At 43.8% G+C, this 23,742-nt stretch overlaps 1 protein-coding gene across 9 annotated transcripts in view; it reads left to right on the forward strand.

The window, feature by feature from the left end:
- LOC118381393 (intersectin-2-like) overlaps positions 1-23,742 on the forward strand; it is a 278,177-nt gene that overhangs the window by 207,689 nt on the left and 46,746 nt on the right. For all 9 annotated transcript variants that reach the window (XM_052471715.1, XM_052471717.1, XM_052471713.1 and 6 more), the window contains 2 exons: positions 6,053-6,114; positions 6,295-6,461. In XM_052471715.1, the coding sequence (XP_052327675.1) occupies positions 6,053-6,114; positions 6,295-6,461 (229 nt within the window). The remainder of the gene's footprint in view (positions 1-6,052; positions 6,115-6,294; positions 6,462-23,742) is intronic.

Genomic DNA, 23,742 nt, shown 5'->3' on the forward strand with positions numbered 1-23,742 from the left:
ATACTACACTGAGAGTGTTGTCTATATACTACACTGAGAGTGTTGTCTATATACTACACTGAGAGTGTTGTCTATATACTACACTGAGAGTGTTGTCTATATACTACAGTAAGAGTGTTGTCTATATACTACACTGAGAGTGTTGTCATCTATATACTACACTAAGAGTGTTGTCTACAGGTCTATATACTAAACTGAGAGTGTTGTCTATATACTACACTGAGAGTGTTATCTATATACTACACTGAGAGTGTTGTCTATATACTACACTGAGAGTGTTGTCTATATACTACACTGAGAGTGTTGTCTATATACTACACTGAGAGTGTTGTCTATATACTACACTGAGAATGTGTTGTCTATATACTACACTGAGAGTGTTGTCTATATACTACACTGAGAGTGTTGTCTACATCTATATACTACACTGAGAGTGTTGTCTATATACTACACTGAGAGTGTTGTCTATATACCACACTGTGAATGTGTTGTCTATATACTACACTGAGAGTGTTGTCTATATACTACACTGAGAGTGTTGTCTATATACTACACTGAGTGTTGTCTATATACTACACTGAGAGTGTTATCTATATACTACACTTAGAGTGTTGTCTATATACTACAGTAAGAGTGTTGTCTACAGGTCTATATACTACACTGAGAGTGTTGGCTACATCTATATACTACAGTAAGAGTGTTGTCTACAGGTCTATATACTAAACTGAGAGTGTTGTCTATATACTACACTGAGAGTGTTATCTATATACTACACTGAGAGTGTTGTCTATATACTACACTGAGAGTGTTGTCTATATACTACACTGAGAGTGTTATCTATATACTACACTGAGAGTGTTGTCTACATCTATATACTACACTGAGAGTGTTGTCTATATACTACACTGAGAGTGTTGTCTATATACTACACTGAGAGTGTTGGCTACATCTATATACTACACTGAGAGTGTTATCTATATACTACACTGAGAGTGTTATCTATATACTACACTGAGAGTGTTGTCATCTATATACTACACTGAGAGTGTTATCTATATACTACACTGAGAGTGTTATCTATATACTACACTGAGAGTGTTGTCTATATACTACACTGAGAGTGTTGTCTATATACTACACTGAGAGTGTTGTCTATATACTACACTGAGAGTGTTGTCTATATACTACACTGAGAGTGTTGTCTATATACTACACTGAGAGCGTTGTCTATATACTACACTGAGAGCGTTGTCTATATACTACACTGAGAGTGTTATCTATATACTACACTGAGAGTGTTGTCTACATCTATATTCTACACTGAGAGTGTTGTCTATATACTACACTGAGAGTGTTGGCTACAGGTCTATATACTACTCTGAGAGTGCTATATATACTACACTGAGAGTGTTGTCTATATACTACACTGAGAGTGTTATCTATATACTACACTGAGAGTGTTGTCTATATACTACACTGAGAGTGTTGTCTACATCTATATTCTACACTGAGAGTGTTGTCTATATACTACACTGAGAGTGTTGGCTACAGGTCTATATACTACACTGAGAGTGTTGTCTATATACTACACTGAGAGTGTTGTCTATATACTACACTGAGAGTGTTGTCTATATACTACACTGAGAGTGTTGTCTATATACTACACTGAGAGTGTTGTCTATATACTACACTGAGAGTGTTGTCTATATACTACACTGAGAGTGTTGTCTATATACTACACTGAGAGTGTTGTCTATATACTACACTGAGAGTGTTGTCTATATACTACACTGAGAGTGTTGTCTATATGAGAGTGTTGTCTACACTGAGAGTGTTGTCTATATACTACACTGAGAGTGTTGTCTATATACTACACTGAGAGTGTTGTCTATATACTACACTGAGAGTGTTGTCTATATACTACACTGAGAGTGTTGTCTATATACTACACTGAGAGTGTTGTCTATATACTACACTGAGAGTGTTGTCTATATACTACACTGAGAGTGTTGTCTATATACTACACTGAGAGTGTTGTCTACAGGTCTATATACTACACTGAGAGTGTTATCTATATACTACACTGAGAGTGTTATCTATATACTACACTGAGAGTGTTGGCTCATCTATATACTACAGTAAGAGTGTTGTCTACAGGTCTATATACTACACTGAGAGTGTTGTCTATATACTACACTGAGAGTGTTGTCTATATACTACACTGAGAGTGTTGTCTATATACTACACTGAGAGTGTTATCTATATACTACACTGAGAGTGTTATCTATATACTACACTGAGAGTGTTGTCTATATACTACACTGAGAGTGTTGTCTATATACTACACTGAGAGTGTTGTCTATATACTACACTGAGAGTGTTGTCTATATACTACACTGAGAGTGTTGTCTATATACTACACTGAGAGCGTTGTCTATATACTACACTGAGAGTGTTGTCTATATACTACACTGAGAGTGTTATCTATATACTACACTGAGAGTGTTGTCTACATCTATATTCTACACTGAGAGTGTTGTCTATATACTACACTGAGAGTGTTGGCTACAGGTCTATATACTACTCTGAGAGTGCTATATATACTACACTGAGAGTGTTGTCTATATACTACACTGAGAGTGTTATCTATATACTACACTGAGAGTGTTGTCTATATACTACACTGAGAGTGTTGTCTATATCTATATTCTACACTGAGAGTGTTGTCTATATACTACACTGAGAGTGTTGGCTACAGGTCTATATACTACACTGAGAGTGTTGTCTATATACTACACTGAGAGTGTTGTCTATATACTACACTGAGAGTGTTGTCTATATACTACACTGAGAGTGTTGTCTATATACTACACTGAGAGTGTTGTCTATATACTACACTGAGAGTGTTGTCTATATACTACACTGAGAGTGTTGTCTATATACTACACTGAGAGTGTTGTCTATATACTACACTGAGAGTGTTGTCTATATACTACACTGAGAGTGTTGTCTATATACTACACTGAGAGTGTTGTCTATATACTACACTGAGAGTGTTGTCTATATACTACACTGAGAGTGTTGTCTATATACTACACTGAGAGTGTTGTCTATATACTACACTGAGAGTGTTGTCTATATACTACACTGAGAGTGTTGTCTATATACTACACTGAGAGTGTTGTCTATATACTACACTGAGAGTGTTGTCTATATACTACACTGAGAGTGTTATCTATATACTACACTGAGAGTGTTGTCTATATACTACAGTAAGAGTGTTGTCTACAGGTCTATATACTACACTGAGAGTGTTATCTATATACTACACTGAGAGTGTTATCTATATACTACACTGAGAGTGTTGGCTACATCTATATACTACAGTAAGAGTGTTGTCTACAGGTCTATATACTAAACTGAGAGTGTTGTCTATATACTACACTGAGAGTGTTGTCTATATACTACACTGAGAGTGTTGTCTATATACTACACTGAGAGTGTTGTCTATATACTACACTGAGAGTGTTGTCTATATACTACACTGAGAGTGTTGTCTATATACTACACTGAGAGTGTTGTCTATATACTACACTGAGAGTGTTGTCTATATACTACACTGAGAGTTGTCTATATACTACACTGAGAGTGTTGTCTATATACTACACTGAGAGTGTTGTCTATATACTACACTGAGAGTGTTGTCTATATACTACACTGAGAGTGTTGTCTATATACTACACTGAGAGTGTTGTCTATATACTACACTGAGAGTGTTGTCTATATACTACACTGAGAGTGTTGTCTATATACTACACTGAGAGTGTTGTCTATATACTACACTGAGAGTGTTGTCTATATACTACACTGAGAGTGTTGTCTATATACTACACTGAGAGTGTTGTCTATATACTACACTGAGAGTGTTGTCTATATACTACACTGAGAGTGTTGTCTATATACTACAGTAAGAGTGTTGTCTACAGGTCTATATACTACACTGAGAGTGCTATCTATATACTACACTGAGAGTGTTATCTATATACTACACTGAGAGTGTTGGCTACATCTATATCTGAGAGTGTTGTCTACAGTAAGAGTGTTGTCTACAGGTCTATATACTAAACTGAGAGTGTTGTCTATATACTACACTGAGAGTGTTGTCTATATACTACACTGAGAGTGTTATCTATATACTACACTGAGAGTGTTATCTATATACTACACTGAGAGTGTTGTCTATATACTACAGAATGTTATCTATATACTACACTGAGAGTGTTATCTATATACTACACTGAGAGTGTTGTCTATATACTACACTGAGAGTGTTGTCTATATACTACACTGAGAGTGTTATCTATATACTACACTGAGAGTGTTATCTATATACTACACTGAGAGTGTTATCTATATACTACACTGAGAGTGTTATCTATATACTACACTGAGAGTGTTATCTATATACTACACTGAGAGTGTTGTCTATATACTACACTGAGAGTGTTATCTATATACTACACTGAGAGTGTTGTCTATATACTACACTGAGAGTGTTGTCTATATACTACACTGAGAGTGTTGTCTATATACTACACTGAGAGTGTTGTCTATATACTACACTGAGAGTGTTATCTATATACTACACTGAGAGTGTTGTCTATATACTACAGTAAGAGTGTTGTCTACAGAAGTCTATATACTACACTGAGAGTGTTATCTATATACTACACTGAGAGTGTTATCTATATACTACACTGAGAGTGTTGGCTACATCTATATACTACAGTAAGAGTGTTGTCTACAGGTCTATATACTAAACTGAGAGTGTTGTCTATATACTACACTGAGAGTGTTGTCTATATACTACACTGAGAGTGTTGTCTATATACTACACTGAGAGTGTTGTCTATATACTACACTGAGAGTGTTGTCTATATACTACACTGAGAGTGTTGTCTATATACTACACTGAGAGTGTTGTCTATATACTACACTGAGAGTGTTGTCTATATACTACACTGAGAGTGTTGTCTATATACTACACTGAGAGTGTTGTCTATATACTACACTGAGAGTGTTGTCTATATACTACACTGAGAGTGTTGTCTATATACTACACTGAGAGTGTTGTCTATATACTACACTGAGAGTGTTGTCTATATACTACACTGAGAGTGTTGTCTATATACTACACTGAGAGTGTTGTCTATATACTACACTGAGAGTGTTGTCTATATACTACACTGAGAGTGTTGTCTATATACTACACTGAGAGTGTTGTCTATATACTACACTGAGAGTGTTGTCTATATACTACACTGAGAGTGTTGTCTATATACTACACTGAGAGTGTTGTCTATATACTACACTGAGAGTGTTGTCTACAGGTCTATATACTACACTGAGAGTGCTATCTATATACTACACTGAGAGTGCTATCTATATACTACACTGAGAGTGTTGGCTACATCTATATACTACAGTAAGAGTGTTGTCTACAGGTCTATATACTAAACTGAGAGTGTTGTCTATATACTACACTGAGAGTGTTGTCTATATACTACACTGAGACTCAGTGTTATCTATATACTACACTGAGAGTGTTGTCTATATACTACACTGAGAGTGTTGTCTATATACTACACTGAGAGTGTTATCTATATACTACACTGAGAGTGTTGTCTACATCATTCTACACTGAGAGTGTTGTCTATATACTACACTGAGAGTGTTGTCTATATACTACAGAGTGTTGGCTACATCTATATACTACACTGAGAGTGTTATCTATATACTACACTGAGAGTGTTATCTATATACTACACTGAGAGTGTTATCTATATACTACACTGAGAGTGTTATCTATATACTACACTGAGAGTGTTATCTATATACTACACTGAGAGTGTTATCTACATACTACACTGAGAGTGTTGTCTATATACTACACTGAGAGTGTTATCTATATACTACACTGAGAGTGTTTTCTATATACTACACTGAGAGTGTTATCTATATACTACACTGAGAGTGTATGTGTTGTCTACAGACCTCCGATGATACACCGAGATGTTGATGAGTTGGAGAGCCCAGATCCCAGCCAACTAGAAGGTGAGTGTGTCTCTTTATCCCTCATTCACTTTTAGCCAGTGTGTGTCCCAAATGCTCTGGTCAAAAGTAGTGCACTATATAGGGAATAGTGTTTTATTTGGAACGCACTCCGGTAAAAGGTTGCTGTTTGATTATTAGAAGATCTGTTGTTTCTCACCAAGCTGTGTTCTGTCCAATCAGAGTTCGTGGCCCTGTTCACCTATGAGAGCCCGGAGGCAGGCGACCTGACGTTCTCTGAGGGGGACGTCGTCATGGTAACAGAGCAGGAGGGGGAGTGGTGGAGGGGGTGCATTGGAAACCGGACCGGAGTTTTCCCTTCCAACTACGTAAAACCCATGGAACCAGAGGTTAGTATCCCCAACCCTTGATCCTTGACCCTGACACCTGGCCAGTTGTTGGGGTAAGTTGCTTTTGAAAGTAACTCGTCAGGTTTCAGCTGCCATTAAAAGTAACTTGTTACATTACAGTGTTACTGTGGAAAGTAACTTGTTACATTACAGTGTTACTGTGGAAAGTAACTTGTTACAGTACAGTGTTACTGTGGAAAGTAACTTGTTACATTACAGTGTTACTGTGGAAAGTAACTTGTTACAGTACAGTGTTACTGTGGAAAGTATGTAGTTACATTTCAGTGTTACTGTGGAAAGTAACTTGTTACATTACAGTGTTACTGTGTAAAGTAACTTGTTACATTACAGTGTCACTGTGGAAAGTAACTTGTTACATTACAGTGTTACTGTGGAAAGTAACTTGTTACATTACAGTGTTACTGTGGAAAGTAACTTGTTACATTACAGTGTTACTGTGGAAAGTAACTTGTTACAGTACAGTGTTACTGTGGAAAGTAACTTGTTACTGTGGAAAGTATGTAGTTACATTTCAGTGTTACTGTGGAAAGTAACTCGTCAGTCGTTACATTACTTTTGCTTTACCAAAAAAACAGAAACCCTCTGAAATGTCTTTGTCGTTGTCATGCCCAGTAGAGGGTGCATACCGCCTTAGAATGGCTTGCCTACTTAGTACTCAAAGGATATTCAAAGTGGAACGATCAAGTTCAAACCCCTGAGTTGACAAGGTACAAATCTGTCGTTCTGCCCCTGAACAGGCAGTTAAACCCACTGTTCCCAGGCCGTCAGTGAAAATAAGAATTTGTTCTTAACTGACTTGCCTAGTTAAATAAAGGTAAAAATAAAAAATCCTCGGGATCAGTGACGGTTGGCCGACGTTTGGTCTTCCTCCACCGGTCTTGTGGAGATGTGCTCGGCTTGAAGGTGCTTCTTGATGTTTGAGTTCTTCTCAGTTGACAAGCGTTTAGCCCCGAGGCTCAGTTTGCATTTTATTATTATGTTTTCCTTTTTTTTTCTTATATCAATTCTAAATAATGTGAAAACTTCCACGGTATAACGGCCTGTTGGCTCTGTCATCTTGCTAGCTAGCTAGCTTCCTGCCACAACCTTCTTGAAGAAACAGGAAGTGTGAATTTTTATTTGGCAGAAAAATAAAAAAAAAGTTACTTTCTTACAATTTCCTTATTTGAAAAAGTATCTGTTTACTTCAATTAAAAAACTAACGCGTTAAGATACTCATTACAAGAAAATAAGTCATTTGAGTACTTTATAACGCGTTACCCACAACACTGTCTCTATCTCAAACTCATTCAACCAGAGAAGAGGAGAGACGAGGATTAAGAAGACTCATTCAACCAGAGGAGAGGAGAGAAGAGGAGAGGACTAAGAAGACTCATTCAACCAGAGGAGAGGAGAGAAGAGGACTAAGAAGACTCATTCAACCAGAGGAGAGGAGAGGACTAAGAAGACTCATTCAACCAGAGGAGAGGAGAGTAGAGGACTAAGAAGCCTCATTCAACCAGAGGAGAGAGGAGAGGACTAAGAAGACTCATTCAACCAGAGGAGAGGAGAGAGGAGAGGACTAAGAAGACTCATTCAACCAGAGGAGAGGAGAGAGGACTAAGAAGACTCATTCAACCAGAGGAGAGAGGAGAGGACTAAGAAGACTCATTCAACCAGAGGAGAGGAGAGAGGAGAGGACTAAGAAGACTCATTCAACCAGAGGAGAGGAGAGGAGAGGACTAAGAAGACTCATTCAACCAGAGGAGAGGAGAGGACTAAGAAGACTCATTCAACCAGAGGAGAGGAGAGGACTAAGAAGACTCATTCAACCAGAGGAGAGGAGAGAAGAGGACTAAGAAGACTCATTCAACCAGAGGAGAGGAGAGGACTAAGAAGACTCATTCAACCAGAGGAGAGGAGAGAGGACTAAGAAGACTCATTCAACCAGAGGAGAGGAGAGAAGAGGACTAAGAAGACTCATTCAACCAGAGGAGAGGAGAGAGAAGAGGGACTAAGAATACTCATTCAACCAGAGGAGAGGAGAGAGGAGAGGACTAAGAAGACTCATTCAACCAGAGGAGAGGAGAGGACTAAGAAGACTCATTCAACCAGAGGAGAGGAGAGGACTAAGAAGACTCATTCAACCAGAGGAGAGAGAGAGAGGACTAAGAAGCCTCATTCAACCAGAGGAGAGAAGAGGACTAAGAAGACTCATTCAACCAGAGGAGAGAAGAGGACTAAGAAGACTCATTCAACCAGAGGAGAGAAGAGGACTAAGAAGCCTCATTCAACCAGAGGAGAGGAGAGAGGAGAGGACTAAGAAGCCTCATTCAACCAGAGGAGAGGAGAGAGGAGAGGACTAAGAAGACTCATTCAACCAGAGGAGAGAAGAGGACTAAGAAGACTCATTCTACCAGAGGAGAGGAGAGAGGAGAGGACTAAGAAGACTCATTCAACCAGAGGAGAGAAGAGGACTAAGAAGACTCATTCTACCAGAGGAGAGGAGAGGACTAAGAAGACTCATTCAACCAGAGGAGAGGAGAGGACTAAGAAGACTCATTCAACCAGAGGAGAGAGGACTAAGAAGACTCATTCAACCAGAGGAGAGGAGGACTAAGAAGACTCATTCAACCAGAGGAGAGGACTAAGAAGACTCATTCAACCAGAGGGGAGAGGACTAAGAAGACTCATTCAACCAGAGGAGAGGAGAGGACTAAGAAGACTCATTCAACCAGAGGAGAGGAGAGGACTAAGAAGACTCATTCAACCAGAGGAGAGAAGAGGAGAGGACTAAGAAGACTCATTCAACCAGAGGAGAGGAGAGGACTAAGAAGACTCATTCAACCAGAGGAGAGGAGAGGACTAAGAAGACTCATTCAACCAGAGGAGAGAGGAGAGGACTAAGAAGACTCATTCAACCAGAGGAGAGGAGAGAAGAGAACTAAGAAGACTCATTCAACCAGAGGAGAGGAGAGAAGAGGACTAAGAAGACTCATTCAACCAGAGGAGAGGAGAGAAGAGGACTAAGAAGACTCATTCAACCAGAGGAGAGAAGAGGACTAAGAAGACTCATTCAACCAGAGGAGAGAAGAGGACTAAGAAGACTCATTCAACCAGAGAGGAGAGGAGAGGACTAAGAAGACTCATTCAACGAGAGGAGAGAAGAGGACTAAGAAGTCTCATTCAACCAGAGGAGAGGAGAGAAGAGGACTAAGAAGACTCATTCAACCAGAGGAGAGGAGAGAAGAGAGGACTAAGAAGACTCATTCAACCAGAGGAGAGGAGAGAGAGGACTAAGAAGACTCATTCAACCAGAGGAGAGGAGAGGACTAAGAAGACTCATTCAACCAGAGGAGACTCATTCAACCAGAGGAGAGAGAGAGAGACTAAGAAGACTCATTCAACCAGAGGAGAGGAGAGGAGAGGAGAGAGGAGAGGACTAAGAAGACTCATTCAACCAGAGGAGAGGAGAGAGGAGAGGACTAAGAAGACTCATTCAACCAGAGGAGAGGAGAGGACTAAGAAGACTCATTCAACCAGAGGAGAGGAGAGAGGAGAGGACTAAGAAGACTCATTCAACCAGAGGAGAGAAGAGGACTAAGAAGACTCATTCAACCAGAGGAGAGGAGAGGACTAAGAAGACTCATTCAACCAGAGGAGAGGAGAGGAGAGGACTAAGAAGACTCATTCAACCAGAGGAGAGGAGAGAGGAGAGGACTAAGAAGACTCATTCAACCAGAGGAGAGGAGAGGACTAAGAAGACTCATTCAACCAGAGGAGAGGAGAGGACTAAGAAGACTCATTCAACCAGAGGAGAGGAGAGGACTAAGAAGACTCATTCAACCAGAGGAGAGGAGAGAAGAGGACTAAGAAGACTCATTCAACCAGAGGAGAGGAGAGAGGAGAGGACTAAGAAGACTCATTCAACCAGAGGAGAGGAGAGGACTAAGAAGACTCATTCAACCAGAGGAGAGGAGAGGACTAAGAAGACTCATTCAACCAGAGGAGAGGAGAGGAGAGGACTAAGAAGACTCATTCAACCAGAGGAGAGGAGAGAAGAGGACTAAGAAGACTCATTCAACCAGAGGAGAGAGAGAGAGGACTAAGAAGACTCATTCAACCAGAGGAGAGGAGAGAGGAGAAGGACTAAGAAGACTCATTCAACCAGAGGAGAGGGAGAGGACTAAGAAGACTCATTCAACCAGAGGAGAGGAGAGAGGAGAGGACTAAGAAGACTCATTCAACCAGAGGAGAGGAGAGAGAGGACTAAGAAGACTCATTCAACCAGAGGAGAGGAGAGAGAGGACTAAGAAGACTCATTCAACCAGAGGAGAGGAGAGGAGGAGAGACTAAGAAGACTCATTCAACCAGAGGAGAGGAGAGGACTAAGAAGACTCATTCAACCAGAGGAGAGGAGAGAGAGGACTAAGAAGACTCATTCAACCAGAGGAGAGGAGAGGAGAGGACTAAGAAGACTCATTCAACCAGAGGACTAAGAAGACTCATTCAACCAGAGGAGAGAAGAGGACTAAGAAGACTCATTCAACCAGAGGAGAGAAGAGAGGACTAAGAAGACTCATTCAACCAGAGGAGAGGAGAGAAGAGGACTAAGAAGACTCATTCAACCAGAGGAGAGGAGAGAGAGGACTAAGAAGACTCATTCAACCAGAGGAGAGGAGAGGGAGAGGACTAAGAAGACTCATTCAACCAGAGGAGAGAGAGAAGAGGACTAAGAAGACTCATTCAACCAGAGGAGAGAGAGGAGAGGACTAAGAAGACTCATTCAACCAGAGGAGAGGAGAGAAGAGGACTAAGAAGACTCATTCAACCAGAGGAGAGGAGAGAGAGGACTAAGAAGACTCATTCAACCAGAGGAGAGGAGAGAGAGAGACTAAGAAGACTCATTCAACCAGAGGAGAGAGAAGAGGACTAAGAAGACTCATTCAACCAGAGGAGAGGAGAGGACTAAGAAGACTCATTCAACCAGAGGAGAGGAGAGGAGAGGACTAAGAAGACTCATTCAACCAGAGGAGAGGAGAGGACTAAGAAGACTCATTCAACCAGAGGAGAGAGAGACTCAGAGGACTAAGAAGACTCATTCAACCAGAGGAGAGGAGAGAGAGAGGACTAAGAAGACTCATTCAACCAGAGGAGAGGAGAGAAAGAGGACTAAGAAGACTCATTCAACCAGAGGAGAGGAGAGGAGGACTAAGAAGACTCATTCAACCAGAGGAGAGGAGAGAGAGGAGAGGACTAAGAAGACTCATTCAACCAGAGGAGAGGAGAGAGGACTAAGAAGACTCATTCAACCAGAGGAGAGGAGAGAGGAGAGGACTAAGAAGCCTTATTCAACCAGAGGAGAGGAGAGAAGAGGACTAAGAAGACTCATTCAACCAGAGGAGAGGAGAGGAGAGGACTAAGAAGACTCATTCAACCAGAGGAGAGGAGAGAGGAGAGGACTAAGAAGACTCATTCAACCAGAGGAGAGAAGAGGACTAAGAAGACTCATTCAACCAGAGGAGAGGAGAGGACTAAGAAGACTCATTCAACCAGAGGAGAGGAGAGAAGAGGACTAAGAAGACTCATTCAACCAGAGGAGAGAGAAGAGGACTAAGAAGACTCATTCAACCAGAGGAGAGAAGAGGACTAAGAAGACTCATTCAACCAGAGGAGAGAAGAGGACTAAGAAGACTCATTCAACCAGAGGAGAGGAGAGGACTAAGAAGACTCATTCAACCAGAGGAGAGAAGAGAGGAGAGGACTAAGAAGACTCATTCAACCAGAGGAGAGGAGAGAAGAGGACTAAGAAGACTCATTCAACCAGAGGAGAGGAGAGGAGAGGACTAAGAAGACTCATTCAACCAGAGGAGAGGAGAGGAGAGGACTAAGAAGACTCATTCAACCAGAGGAGAGGAGAGAAGCCTCATTCAACCAGAGGACTAAGAAGACTCATTCAACCAGAGGAGAGAGAGAGGACTAAGAAGACTCATTCAACCAGAGGAGAGGAGAGAGAGGACTAAGAAGACTCATTCAACCAGAGGAGAGGACTAAGAAGACTCATTCAACCAGAGGAGAGAGAGGACTAAGAAGACTCATTCAACCAGAGGAGAGAAGAGGACTAAGAAGACTCATTCAACCAGAGGAGAGAGAGAGAGGACTAAGAAGACTCATTCAACCAGAGGAGAGGAGAGAGAGAGGACTAAGAAGACTCATTCAACCAGAGGAGAGGAGAGAGAGACTAAGAAGACTCATTCAACCAGAGGAGAGGAGAGGACTAAGAAGACTCATTCAACCAGAGGAGAGGAGAGGACTAAGAAGACTCATTCAACCAGAGGAGGAGAGACTAAGAAGACTCATTCAACCAGAGGAGAGGAGAGAAGAGACTAAGAAGACTCATTCAACCAGAGGAGAGGAGAGGACTAAGAAGACTCATTCAACCAGAGGAGAGGAGAGAGGAGGACTAAGAAGACTCATTCAACCAGAGGAGAGGAGAGAGGAGGACTAAGAAGACTCATTCAACCAGAGGAGAGAGAGGAGGACTAAGAAGACTCATTCAACCAGAGGAGAGGAGAGGACTAAGAAGACTCATTCAACCAGAGGAGAGGAAGAGGACTAAGAAGACTCATTCAACCAGAGGAGAGGAGAGAGAAGACTCATTCAACCAGAGGAGAGAGAGAGGACTAAGAAGACTCATTCAACCAGAGGAGAGGAGAGAGAGGACTAAGAAGACTCATTCAACCAGAGGAGAGGAGAGGACTAAGAAGACTCATTCAACCAGAGAGAGAGAAGACTCATTCAACCAGAGGAGGGAGAGGACTAAGAAGACTCATTCAACCAGAGGAGAGGAGAGGACTAAGAAGACATTCAACCAGAGGAGAGAGAGAGGACTAAGAAGACTCATTCAACCAGAGGAGAGGAGAGAAGACTCATTCAGAGACTAAGAAGACTCATTCAACCAGAGGAGAGGAGAGAGGACTAAGAAGACTCATTCAACCAGAGGAGAGGAGAGGACTAAGAAGACTCATTCAACCAGAGGAGAGAGGAGAGGACTAAGAAGACTCATTCAACCAGAGGAGAGGAGAGAGGACTAAGAAGACTCATTCAACCAGAGGAGAGAAGAGGACTAAGAAGACTCATTCAACCAGAGGAGAGGAGAGAGAGAGGACTAAGAAGACTCATTCAACCAGAGGAGAGGAGAGAAGACTCATTCAACCAGAGGAGAGGAGAGAGAGGACTAAGAAGACTCATTCAACCAGAGGAGAGGAGAGAAGAGGACTAAGAAGACTCATTCAACCAGAGGAGAGGAGAGGACTAAGAAGACTCATTCTACCAGAGGAGAGGAGAGGACTAAGAAGACTCATTCAACCAGAGGAGAGGAGAGGACTAAGAAGACTCATTCAACCAGAGGAGAGGAGAGGACTAAGAAGACTCATTCAACCAGAGGGGAGAGGACTAAGAAGACTCATTCAACCAGAGGAGAGGAGAGGACTAAGAAGACTCATTCAACCAGAGGAGAGGAGAGGACTAAGAAGACTCATTCAACCAGAGGAGAGAGAGGAGAGGACTAAGAAGACTCATTCAACCAGAGGAGAGGAGAGAAGAGGACTAAGAAGACTCATTCAACCAGAGGAGAGGAGAGGACTAAGAAGACTCATTCAACCAGAGGAGAGAGAGAGAGGACTAAGAAGACTCATTCAACCAGAGGAGAGGAGAGAAGAGGACTAAGAAGACTCATTCAACCAGAGGAGAGGAGAGAGGAGGACTAAGAAGACTAATAAGACTAAGAAGACTCATTCAACCAGAGGAGAGGAGAGGAGGACTAAGAAGACTCATTCAACCAGAGGAGAGGAGAGAGGACTAAGAAGACTCATTCAACCAGAGGAGAGGAGAGGACTAAGAAGACTCATTCAACCAGAGGAGAGAGAGGAGAGGACTAAGAAGACTCATTCAACCAGAGGAGAGAGAGAGAGAGGACTAAGAAGACTCATTCAACCAGAGGAGAGGAGAGGAGGACTAAGAAGACTCATTCAACCAGAGGAGAGAGAGGACTAAGAAGACTCATTCAACCAGAGGAGAGGAGAGAGAGGACTAAGAAGACTCATTCAACCAGAGGAGAGGAGAGGAGGACTAAGAAGACTCATTCAACCAGAGGAGAGGAGAGGACTAAGAAGACTCATTCAACCAGAGGAGAGGAGAGAGGACTAAGAAGACTCATTCAACCAGAGGAGAGGAGAGAGGAGAGGACTAAGAAGACTCATTCAACCAGAGGAGAGAGGAGAGGACTAAGAAGACTCATTCAACCAGAGGAGAGAGAGAGAGACTAAGAAGACTCATTCAACCAGAGGAGAGGAGAGAGAGGGACTAAGAAGACTCATTCAACCAGAGGAGAGGAGAGACTAAGAGAGAGACTAAGAAGACTCATTCAACCAGAGGAGAGGAGAGAGAGGGACTAAGAAGACTCATTCAACCAGAGGAGAGGAGAGGAGAGGACTAAGAAGACTCATTCAACCAGAGGAGAGGACTAGAAGACTCATTCAACCAGAGGAGAGGAGAGGAGAGGACTAAGAAGACTCATTCAACCAGAGGAGAGAAGAGGAGAGGACTAAGAAGACTCATTCAACCAGAGGAGAGAGAGAGAGGACTAAGAAGACTCATTCAACCAGAGGAGAGAGAGAGGGACTAAGAAGACTCATTCAACCAGAGGAGAGGAGAGGACTAAGAAGACTCATTCAACCAGAGGAGAGGAAGAGGACTAAGAAGACTCATTCAACCAGAGGAGAGAGAGAGAGGACTAAGAAGACTCATTCAACCAGAGGAGAGGAGAGAGAGAGGACTAAGAAGACTCATTCAACCAGAGGAGAGGAGAGAGAGGACTAAGAAGACTCATTCAACCAGAGGAGAGGGAGAGGGACTAAGAAGACTCATTCAACCAGAGGAGAGGAGAGGACTAAGAAGACTCATTCAACCAGAGGAGAGGAGAGGACTAAGAAGACTCATTCAACCAGAGAAGAGGAGAGGACTAAGAAGACTCATTCAACCAGAGGAGAGGAGAGGAGAGGACTAAGAAGACTCATTCAACCAGAGGAGAGGAGGGGAGAGGACTAAGAAGCCTCATTCAACCAGAGAAGAGGAGAGGACTAAGAAGACTCATTCAACCAGAGGAGAGGAGAGAGGAGGACTAAGAAGACTCATTCAACCAGAGGAGAGGAGAGAAGAGGACTAAGAAGACTCATTCAACCAGAGGAGAGGAGAGGACTAAGAAGGCTCATTCAACCAGAGGAGAGAGAGAGGACTAAGAAGACTCATTCAACCAGAGGAGAGGAGAGAGAAGAGGACTAAGAAGACTCATTCAACCAGAGGAGAGGAGAGAAGAGGACTAAGAAGACTCATTCAACCAGAGGAGAGGACTAAGAAGACTCATTCAACCAGAGGAGAGGAGAGAGGAGAGGACTAAGAAGCCTCATTCAACCAGAGGAGAGTAGAGAGGAGAGGACTAAGAAGACTCATTCAACCAGAGGAGAGGAGAGGAGAGGACTAAGAAGACTCATTCAACCAGAGGAGAGGAGAGGACTAAGAAGCCTCATTCAACCAGAGGAGAGGAGAGGACTAAGAAGACTCATTCAACCAGAGAAGAGGAGAGGACTAAAGAAGACTCATTCAACCAGAGGAGAGGAGAGGAGAGGACTAAGAAGACTCATTCAACCAGAGGAGAGGAGGGGAGAGGACTAAGAAGCCTCATTCAACCAGAGAAGAGGAGAGGACTAAGAAGACTCATTCAACCAGAGGAGAGGAGAGAGGAGGACTAAGAAGACTCATTCAACCAGAGGAGAGGAGAGAAGAGGACTAAGAAGACTCATTCAACCAGAGGAGAGGAGAGAAGAGGACTAAGAAGACTCATTCAACCAGAGGAGAGGAGAGAGGAGGACTAAGAAGACTCATTCAACCAGAGGAGAGGAGAGGAGAGGACTAAGAAGACTCATTCAACCAGAGGAGAGGAGAGGAGAGGACTAAGAAGACTCATTCAACCAGAGGAGAGGACTAAGAAGACTCATTCAACCAGAGGAGAGGAGAAGACTCATTCAACCAGAGGAGAGGAGAGGACTAAGAAGACTCATTCAACCAGAGGAGAGGAGAGAGGAGAGGACTAAGAAGACTCATTCAACCAGAGGAGAGGAGAGAGAGGACTAAGAAGACTCATTCAACCAGAGGAGAGGAGAGGACTAAGAAGACTCATTCAACCAGAGGAGAGGAGAGGACTAAGAAGACTCATTCAACCAGAGGAGAGAAGGAGAGGACTAAGAAGACTCATTCAACCAGAGGAGAGAAGAGGACTAAGAAGACTCATTCAACCAGAGGAGAGGAGAGGACTAAGAAGACTCATTCAACCAGAGGAGAGGAGAGAAGAGGGACTAAGAAGACTCATTCAACCAGAGGAGAGGAGAGGAGAGGACTATTCAGAGGAGACTCATTCAACCAGAGGAGAGGAGAGAGGAGAGGACTAAGAAGACTCATTCAACCAGAGGAGAGGAGAGAGAGAGACTAAGAAGACTCATTCAACCAGAGGAGAGAGAGAAGAGGACTAAGAATACTCATTCAACCAGAGGAGAGGAGAGAGGAGAGGACTAAGAAGACTCATTCAACCAGAGGAGAGGAGAGGACTAAGAAGACTCATTCAACCAGAGAGAGGAGAGGACTAAGAAGACTCATTCAACCAGAGGAGAGGAGAGGACTAAGAAGACTCATTCAACCAGAGGAGAGGAGAGAGAAGAGGACTAAGAATACTCATTCAACCAGAGGAGAGGAGAGAGGAGAGGACTAAGAAGACTCATTCAACCAGAGGAGAGGAGAGGACTATAAGAAGACTCATTCAACCAGAGAAGAGGAGAGGACTAAGAAGACTCATTCAACCAGAGGAGAGGAGAGGAGAGAGGAGAGGACTAAGAAGACTCATTCAACCAGAGGAGAGGAGAGAGGAGAGGACTAAGAAGACTCATTCAACCAGAGGAGAGGAGAGGACTAAGAAGACTCATTCAACCAGAGGAGAGAGAGAGGAGAGGACTAAGAAGCCTCATTCAACCAGAGGAGAGAGAGAGAGGACTAAGAAGACTCATTCAACCAGAGGAGAGAAGAGGACTAAGAAGACTCATTCAACCAGAGGAGAGGAGAGGACTAAGAAGACTCATTCAACCAGAGGAGAGGAGAGGAGGACTAAGAAGACTCATTCAACCAGAGGAGAGAAGAGGACTAAGAAGACTCATTCAACCAGAGGAGAGGAGAGAGGAGAGGACTAAGAAGACTCATTCAACCAGAGGAGAGGAGAGGACTAAGAAGACTCATTCAACCAGAGGAGAGGAGAGGACTAAGAAGACTCATTCAACCAGAGGAGAGGAGAGGACTAAGAAGACTCATTCAACCAGAGGAGAGGAGAGGACTAAGAAGACTCATTCAACCAGAGGAGAGGAGAGGACTAAGAAGACTCATTCAACCAGAGGAGAGGAGAGGACTAAGAAGACTCATTCAACCAGAGGAGAGGAGAGAGGAGGACTAAGAAGACTCATTCAACCAGAGGAGAGGAGAGAAGAGGACTAAGAAGACTCATTCAACCAGAGGAGGAGAGAGGAGAGGAGAGAGGAGAGGACTAAGAAGACTCATTCAACCAGAGGAGAGGAGAGAAGGAGAGGACTAAGAAGACTCATTCAACCAGAGGAGAGGAGAGGACTAAGAAGACTCATTCAACCAGAGGAGAGGAGAGAGAGGAGAGGACTAAGAAGACTCATTCAACCAGAGGAGAGGAGAAAAGAGGACTAAGAAGACTCATTCAACCAGAGGAGAGGAGAGAAGAGGACTAAGAAGACTCATTCAACCAGAGGAGAGGAGAGGACTAAGAAGACTCATTCAACCAGAGGAGAGGAGAGGACTAAGAAGCCTCATTCAACCAGAGGAGAGAGGAGAGGACTAAGAAGCCTCATTCAACCAGAGGAGAGAGGAGAGGACTAAGAAGACTCATTCAACCAGAGGAGAGGAGAAAGGAGGACTAAAGAGGACTCATTCAACCAGAGGAGAGGAGAGGAGAGGAGAGGAGAGGACTAAGAATACTCGTTCAACCAGAGGAGAGGAGAGAAGAGAGGAGAGAGGACTAAGAAGACTCATTCAACCAGAGGAGAGGAGAGGACTAAGAAGACTCATTCAACCAGAGGAGAGGGAGAGGACTAAGAAGACTCATTCAACCAGAGGAGAGGAGAGAGAGGACTAAGAAGACTCATTCAACCAGAGGAGAGGAGAGAGGACTAAGAAGACTCATTCAACCAGAGGAGACTAAGAAGACTCATTCAACCAGAGGAGAGGAGAGGACTAAGAAGACTCATTCAACCAGAGGAGAGGAGAGAGGAGAGGACTAAGAAGACTCATTCAACCAGAGGAGAGAGGAGAGGACTAAGAAGACTCATTCAACCAGAGGAGAGGAGAGAGGAGAGGACTAAGAAGACTCATTCAACCAGAGGAGAGGAGAGGACTAAGAAGACTCATTCAACCAGAGGAGAGGAGAGGAGAGGACTAAGAAGACTCATTCAACCAGAGGAGAGGAGAGAAGAGGACTAAGAAGACTCATTCAACCAGAGGAGAGGAGAGGAGAGGACTAAGAAGACTCATTCAACCAGAGGAGAGGAGAGGAGAGGACTAAGAAGACTCATTCAACCAGAGGAGAGAGGAGAGGACTAAGAAGACTCATTCAACCAGAGGAGAGGAGAGAGGAGAGGACTAAGAAGACTCATTCAACCAGAGGAGAGGAGAGGACTAAGAAGACTCATTCAACCAGAGGAGAGGAGAGAAGAGGACTAAGAAGACTCATTCAACCAGAGGAGAGGAGAGGACTAAGAAGACTCATTCAACCAGAGGAGAGGAGAGAAGAGGACTAAGAAGACTCATTCAACCAGAGGAGAGGAGAGAGACTAAGAAGACTCATTCAACCAGAGGAGAGAGGAAGAAGACTCATTCAACCAGAGGACTAAGAAGACTCATTCAACCAGAGGAGAGGAGAGGACTAAGAAGACTCATTCAACCAGAGGAGAGGAGAGGAGAGGACTAAGAAGACTCATTCAACCAGAGGAGAGGAGAGGACTAAGAAGACTCATTCAACCAGAGGAGAGGAGAGGACTAAGAAGACTCATTCAACCAGAGGAGAGGAGAGGACTAAGAAGACTCATTCAACCAGAGGAGAGGAGAGGAGAGGACTAAGAAGACTCATTCAACCAGAGGAGAGGAGAGGACTAAGAAGACTCATTCAACCAGAGGAGAGGAGAGGACTAAGAAGACTCATTCAACCAGAGGAGAGAGAGAGAGGAGGGACTAAGAAGACTCATTCAACCAGAGGAGAGGAGAGAGAGGGACTAAGAAGACTCATTCAACCAGAGGAGAGAGAGAGAGGACTAAGAAGACTCATTCAACCAGAGGAGAGGAGAGAGAGGACTAAGAAGACTCATTCAACCAGAGGAGAGGAGAGGACTAAGAAGACTCATTCAACCAGAGGAGAGGAGAGGAGAGGACTAAGAAGACTCATTCAACCAGAGGAGAGGAGAGAGGAGAGGACTAAGAGACTCATTCAGACCAGAGGAGAGAGAGGACTAAGAAGACTCATTCAACCAGAGGAGAGAGAGGAGAGGACTAAGAAGACTCATTCAACCAGAGGAGAGAAGAGGGACTAAGAAGACTCATTCAACCAGAGGAGGAGGAGAGGACTAAGAAGACTCATTCAACCAGAGGAGAGAAGAGAGGACTAAGAAGACTCATTCAACCAGAGGAGAGGAGAGAGAGGAGAAGACTCATTCAACCAGAGGAGACTCTCATTCAACCAGAGGAGAGAGAGAGGACTAAGAAGACTCATTCAACCAGAGGAGAGGAGAGGACTAAGAAGACTCATTCAACCAGAGGAGAGGAGAGAAGAGGACTAAGAAGACTCATTCAACCAGAGGAGAGGAGAGGACTAAGAAGACTCATTCAACCAGAGGAGAGGAGAGGACTAAGAAGACTCATTCAACCAGAGGAGAGGAGAGAGAGGAGAGGACTAAGAAGACTCATTCAACCAGAGGAGAGGAGAGGACTAAGAAGACTCATTCAACCAGAGGAGAGGAGAGGACTAAGAAGACTCATTCAACCAGAGGAGAGGAGAGGACTAAGAAGACTCATTCAACCAGAGGAGAGGAGAGGGAGAGGACTAAGAATTCAACCAGAGGAGAGAAGAGGACTCTCATTCAACCAGAGGAGAGGAGAGAGAGGACTAAGAAGACTCATTCAACCAGAGGAGAGGAGAGGACTAAGAAGACTCATTCAACCAGAGGAGAGGAGAGAGGAGAGGACTAAGAAGACTCATTCAACCAGAGGAGAGGAGAGAGAGGACTAAGAGACTCATTCAACCAGAGGAGGAGAGGACTAAGAAGACTCATTCAACCAGAGGAGAGGAGAGAGGACTAAGAAGACTCATTCAACCAGAGGAGAGGAGAGAGGAGAGGACTAAGAAGACTCATTCAACCAGAGGAGAGGAGAGAGGACTAAGAAGACTCATTCAACCAGAGGAGAGGAGAGGAGGACTAAGAAGACTCATTCAACCAGAGGAGAGGAGAGAGGAGAGAGGACTAAGAAGACTCATTCAACCAGAGGAGAGGAGAGGAGGACTAAGAAGACTCATTCAACCAGAGGAGAGAGAGAGGGGACTAAGAAGACTCATTCAACCAGAGGAGAGGAGAGGGACTAAGAAGACTCATTCAACCAGAGGAGAGGAGAGAGGACTAAGAAGACTCATTCAACCAGAGGAGAGAAGAGGACTAAGAAGACTCATTCAACCAGAGAAGAGGAGAGAGAGAGGACTAAGAAGACTCATTCAACCAGAGGAGAGGAGAGAGGAGAGGACTAAGAAGACTCATTCAACCAGAGGAGAGGAGAGAGGAGAGGACTAAGAAGACTCATTCAACCAGAGGAGAGGAGAGGACTAAGAAGACTCATTCAACCAGAGGAGAGGAGAGAGGAGAGGACTAAGAAGACTCATTCAACCAGAGGAGAGGAGAGAGGACTAAGAAGACTCATTCAACCAGAGGAGAGGAGAGGACTAAGAAGACTCATTCAACCAGAGGAGAGGAGAGGAGAGGACTAAGAAGACTCATTCAACCAGAGGAGAGGAGAGGACTAAGAAGACTCATTCAACCAGAGGAGAGAAGAGGACTAAGAAGACTCATTCAACCAGAGGAGAGGAGAGGACTAAGAAGCCTCATTCAACCAGAGGAGAGAAGAGGACTAAGAAGCCTCATTCAACCAGAGGAGAGAAGAGGACTAAGAAGACTCATTCAACCAGAGGAGAGACTCATTCAGAGAGAGAAAGACTCATTCAACCAGAGGAGAGGAGAGGACTCTCATTCAACCAGAGGAGAGAGAGAGGACTAAGAAGACTCATTCAACCAGAGGAGAGAGGAGAGGACTAAGAAGACTCATTCAACCAGAGGAGAGGAGAGGAGAGGACTAAGAAGACTCATTCAACCAGAGGAGAGAGAGAGGGACTAAGAAGACTCATTCAACCAGAGGAGAGAGAGGAGAGGACTAAGAAGACTCATTCAACCAGAGGAGAGGAGAGGAGAGGACTAAGAAGACTCATTCAACCAGAGGAGAGAAGAGGACTAAGAAGACTCATTCAACCAGAGGAGAGAGAGAGAGGAGAGAGGACTAAGAAGACTCATTCAACCAGAGGAGAGGAGAGAGAGGACTAAGAAGACTCATTCAACCAGAGGAGAGAGAGAGGACTAAGAAGACTCATTCAACCAGAGGAGAGGAGAGGACTAAGAAGACTCATTCAACCAGAGGAGAGGAGAGACTAAGAAGACTCATTCAACCAGAGGAGAGGAGAGAGAGAGGACTAAGAAGACTCATTCAACCAGAGGAGAGGAGAGAGAGAGGACTAAGAAGACTCATTCAACCAGAGGAGAGGAGAGGAGGACTAAGAAGACTCATTCAACCAGAGGAGAGAGGAGGACTAAGAAGACTCATTCAACCAGAGGAGAGGAGAGAGGACTAAGAAGACTCATTCAACCAGAGGAGAGAGAGAGGACTAAGAAGACTCATTCAACCAGAGGAGAGGAGAGAGAGGGACTAAGAAGACTCATTCAACCAGAGGAGAGAGAGAGGACTAAGAAGACTCATTCAACCAGAGGAGAGGAGAGGACTAAGAAGACTCATTCAACCAGAGGAGAGGAGAGAGAAGACTCATTCAACCAGAGAGGACTAAGAAGACTCATTCAACCAGAGGAGAGAGGAGGACTAAGAAGACTCATTCAACCAGAGGAGAGGAGAGAGAGACTAAGAAGACTCATTCAACCAGAGGAGAGGAGAGAGAGGACTAAGAAGACTCATTCAACCAGAGGAGAGGAGAGAGAGAGGACTAAGAAGACTCATTCAACCAGAGGAGAGGAGAGGAGAGGACTAAGAAGACTCATTCAACCAGAGGAGAGGAGAGAGAGGACTAAGAAGACTCATTCAACCAGAGGAGAGGAGAGGACTAAGAAGACTCATTCAACCAGAGGAGAGAGAGAGAGAGGACTAAGAAGACTCATTCAACCAGAGGAGAGGAGGAGAGGACTAAGAAGACTCATTCAACCAGAGGAGAGAGGACTAAGAAGACTCATTCAACCAGAGGAGAGGAGAGAGGAGAGGACTAAGAAGACTCATTCAACCAGAGAGAGAAGAGAGGACTAAGAAGACTCATTCAACCAGAGGAGAGGAGAGAGGAGAGGACTAAGAAGACTCATTCAACCAGAGGAGAGGAGAGGAGAGGACTAAGAAGACTCATTCAACCAGAGGAGAGGAGAGGAGGACTAAGAAGACTCATTCAACCAGAGAAGAGGAGAGGACTAAGAAGACTCATTCAACCAGAGGAGAGGAGAGGAGAGGACTAAGAAGACTCATTCAACCAGAGGAGAGGAGAGGACTAAGAAGACTCATTCAACCAGAGGAGAGGAGAGAAGAGGACTAAGAAGACTCATTCAACCAGAGGAGAGGAGAGGACTAAGAAGACTCATTCAACCAGAGGAGAGGAGAGGAGGACTAAGAAGACTCATTCAACCAGAGGAGAGGAGAGAAGAGGACTAAGAAGACTCATTCAACCAGAGGAGAGGAGAGAAGAGGACTAAGAAGACTCATTCAACCAGAGGAGAGGAGAGGACTAAGAAGACTCATTCAACCAGAGGAGAGGACTAAGAAGACTCATTCAACCAGAGGAGAGGAGAGAGAGGACTAAGAAGAC

Source organism: Oncorhynchus keta, chromosome 19, assembly GCF_023373465.1.
Source record: "Oncorhynchus keta strain PuntledgeMale-10-30-2019 chromosome 19, Oket_V2, whole genome shotgun sequence".
NCBI classification, from domain to species: Eukaryota; Metazoa; Chordata; class Actinopteri; order Salmoniformes; family Salmonidae; genus Oncorhynchus; species Oncorhynchus keta.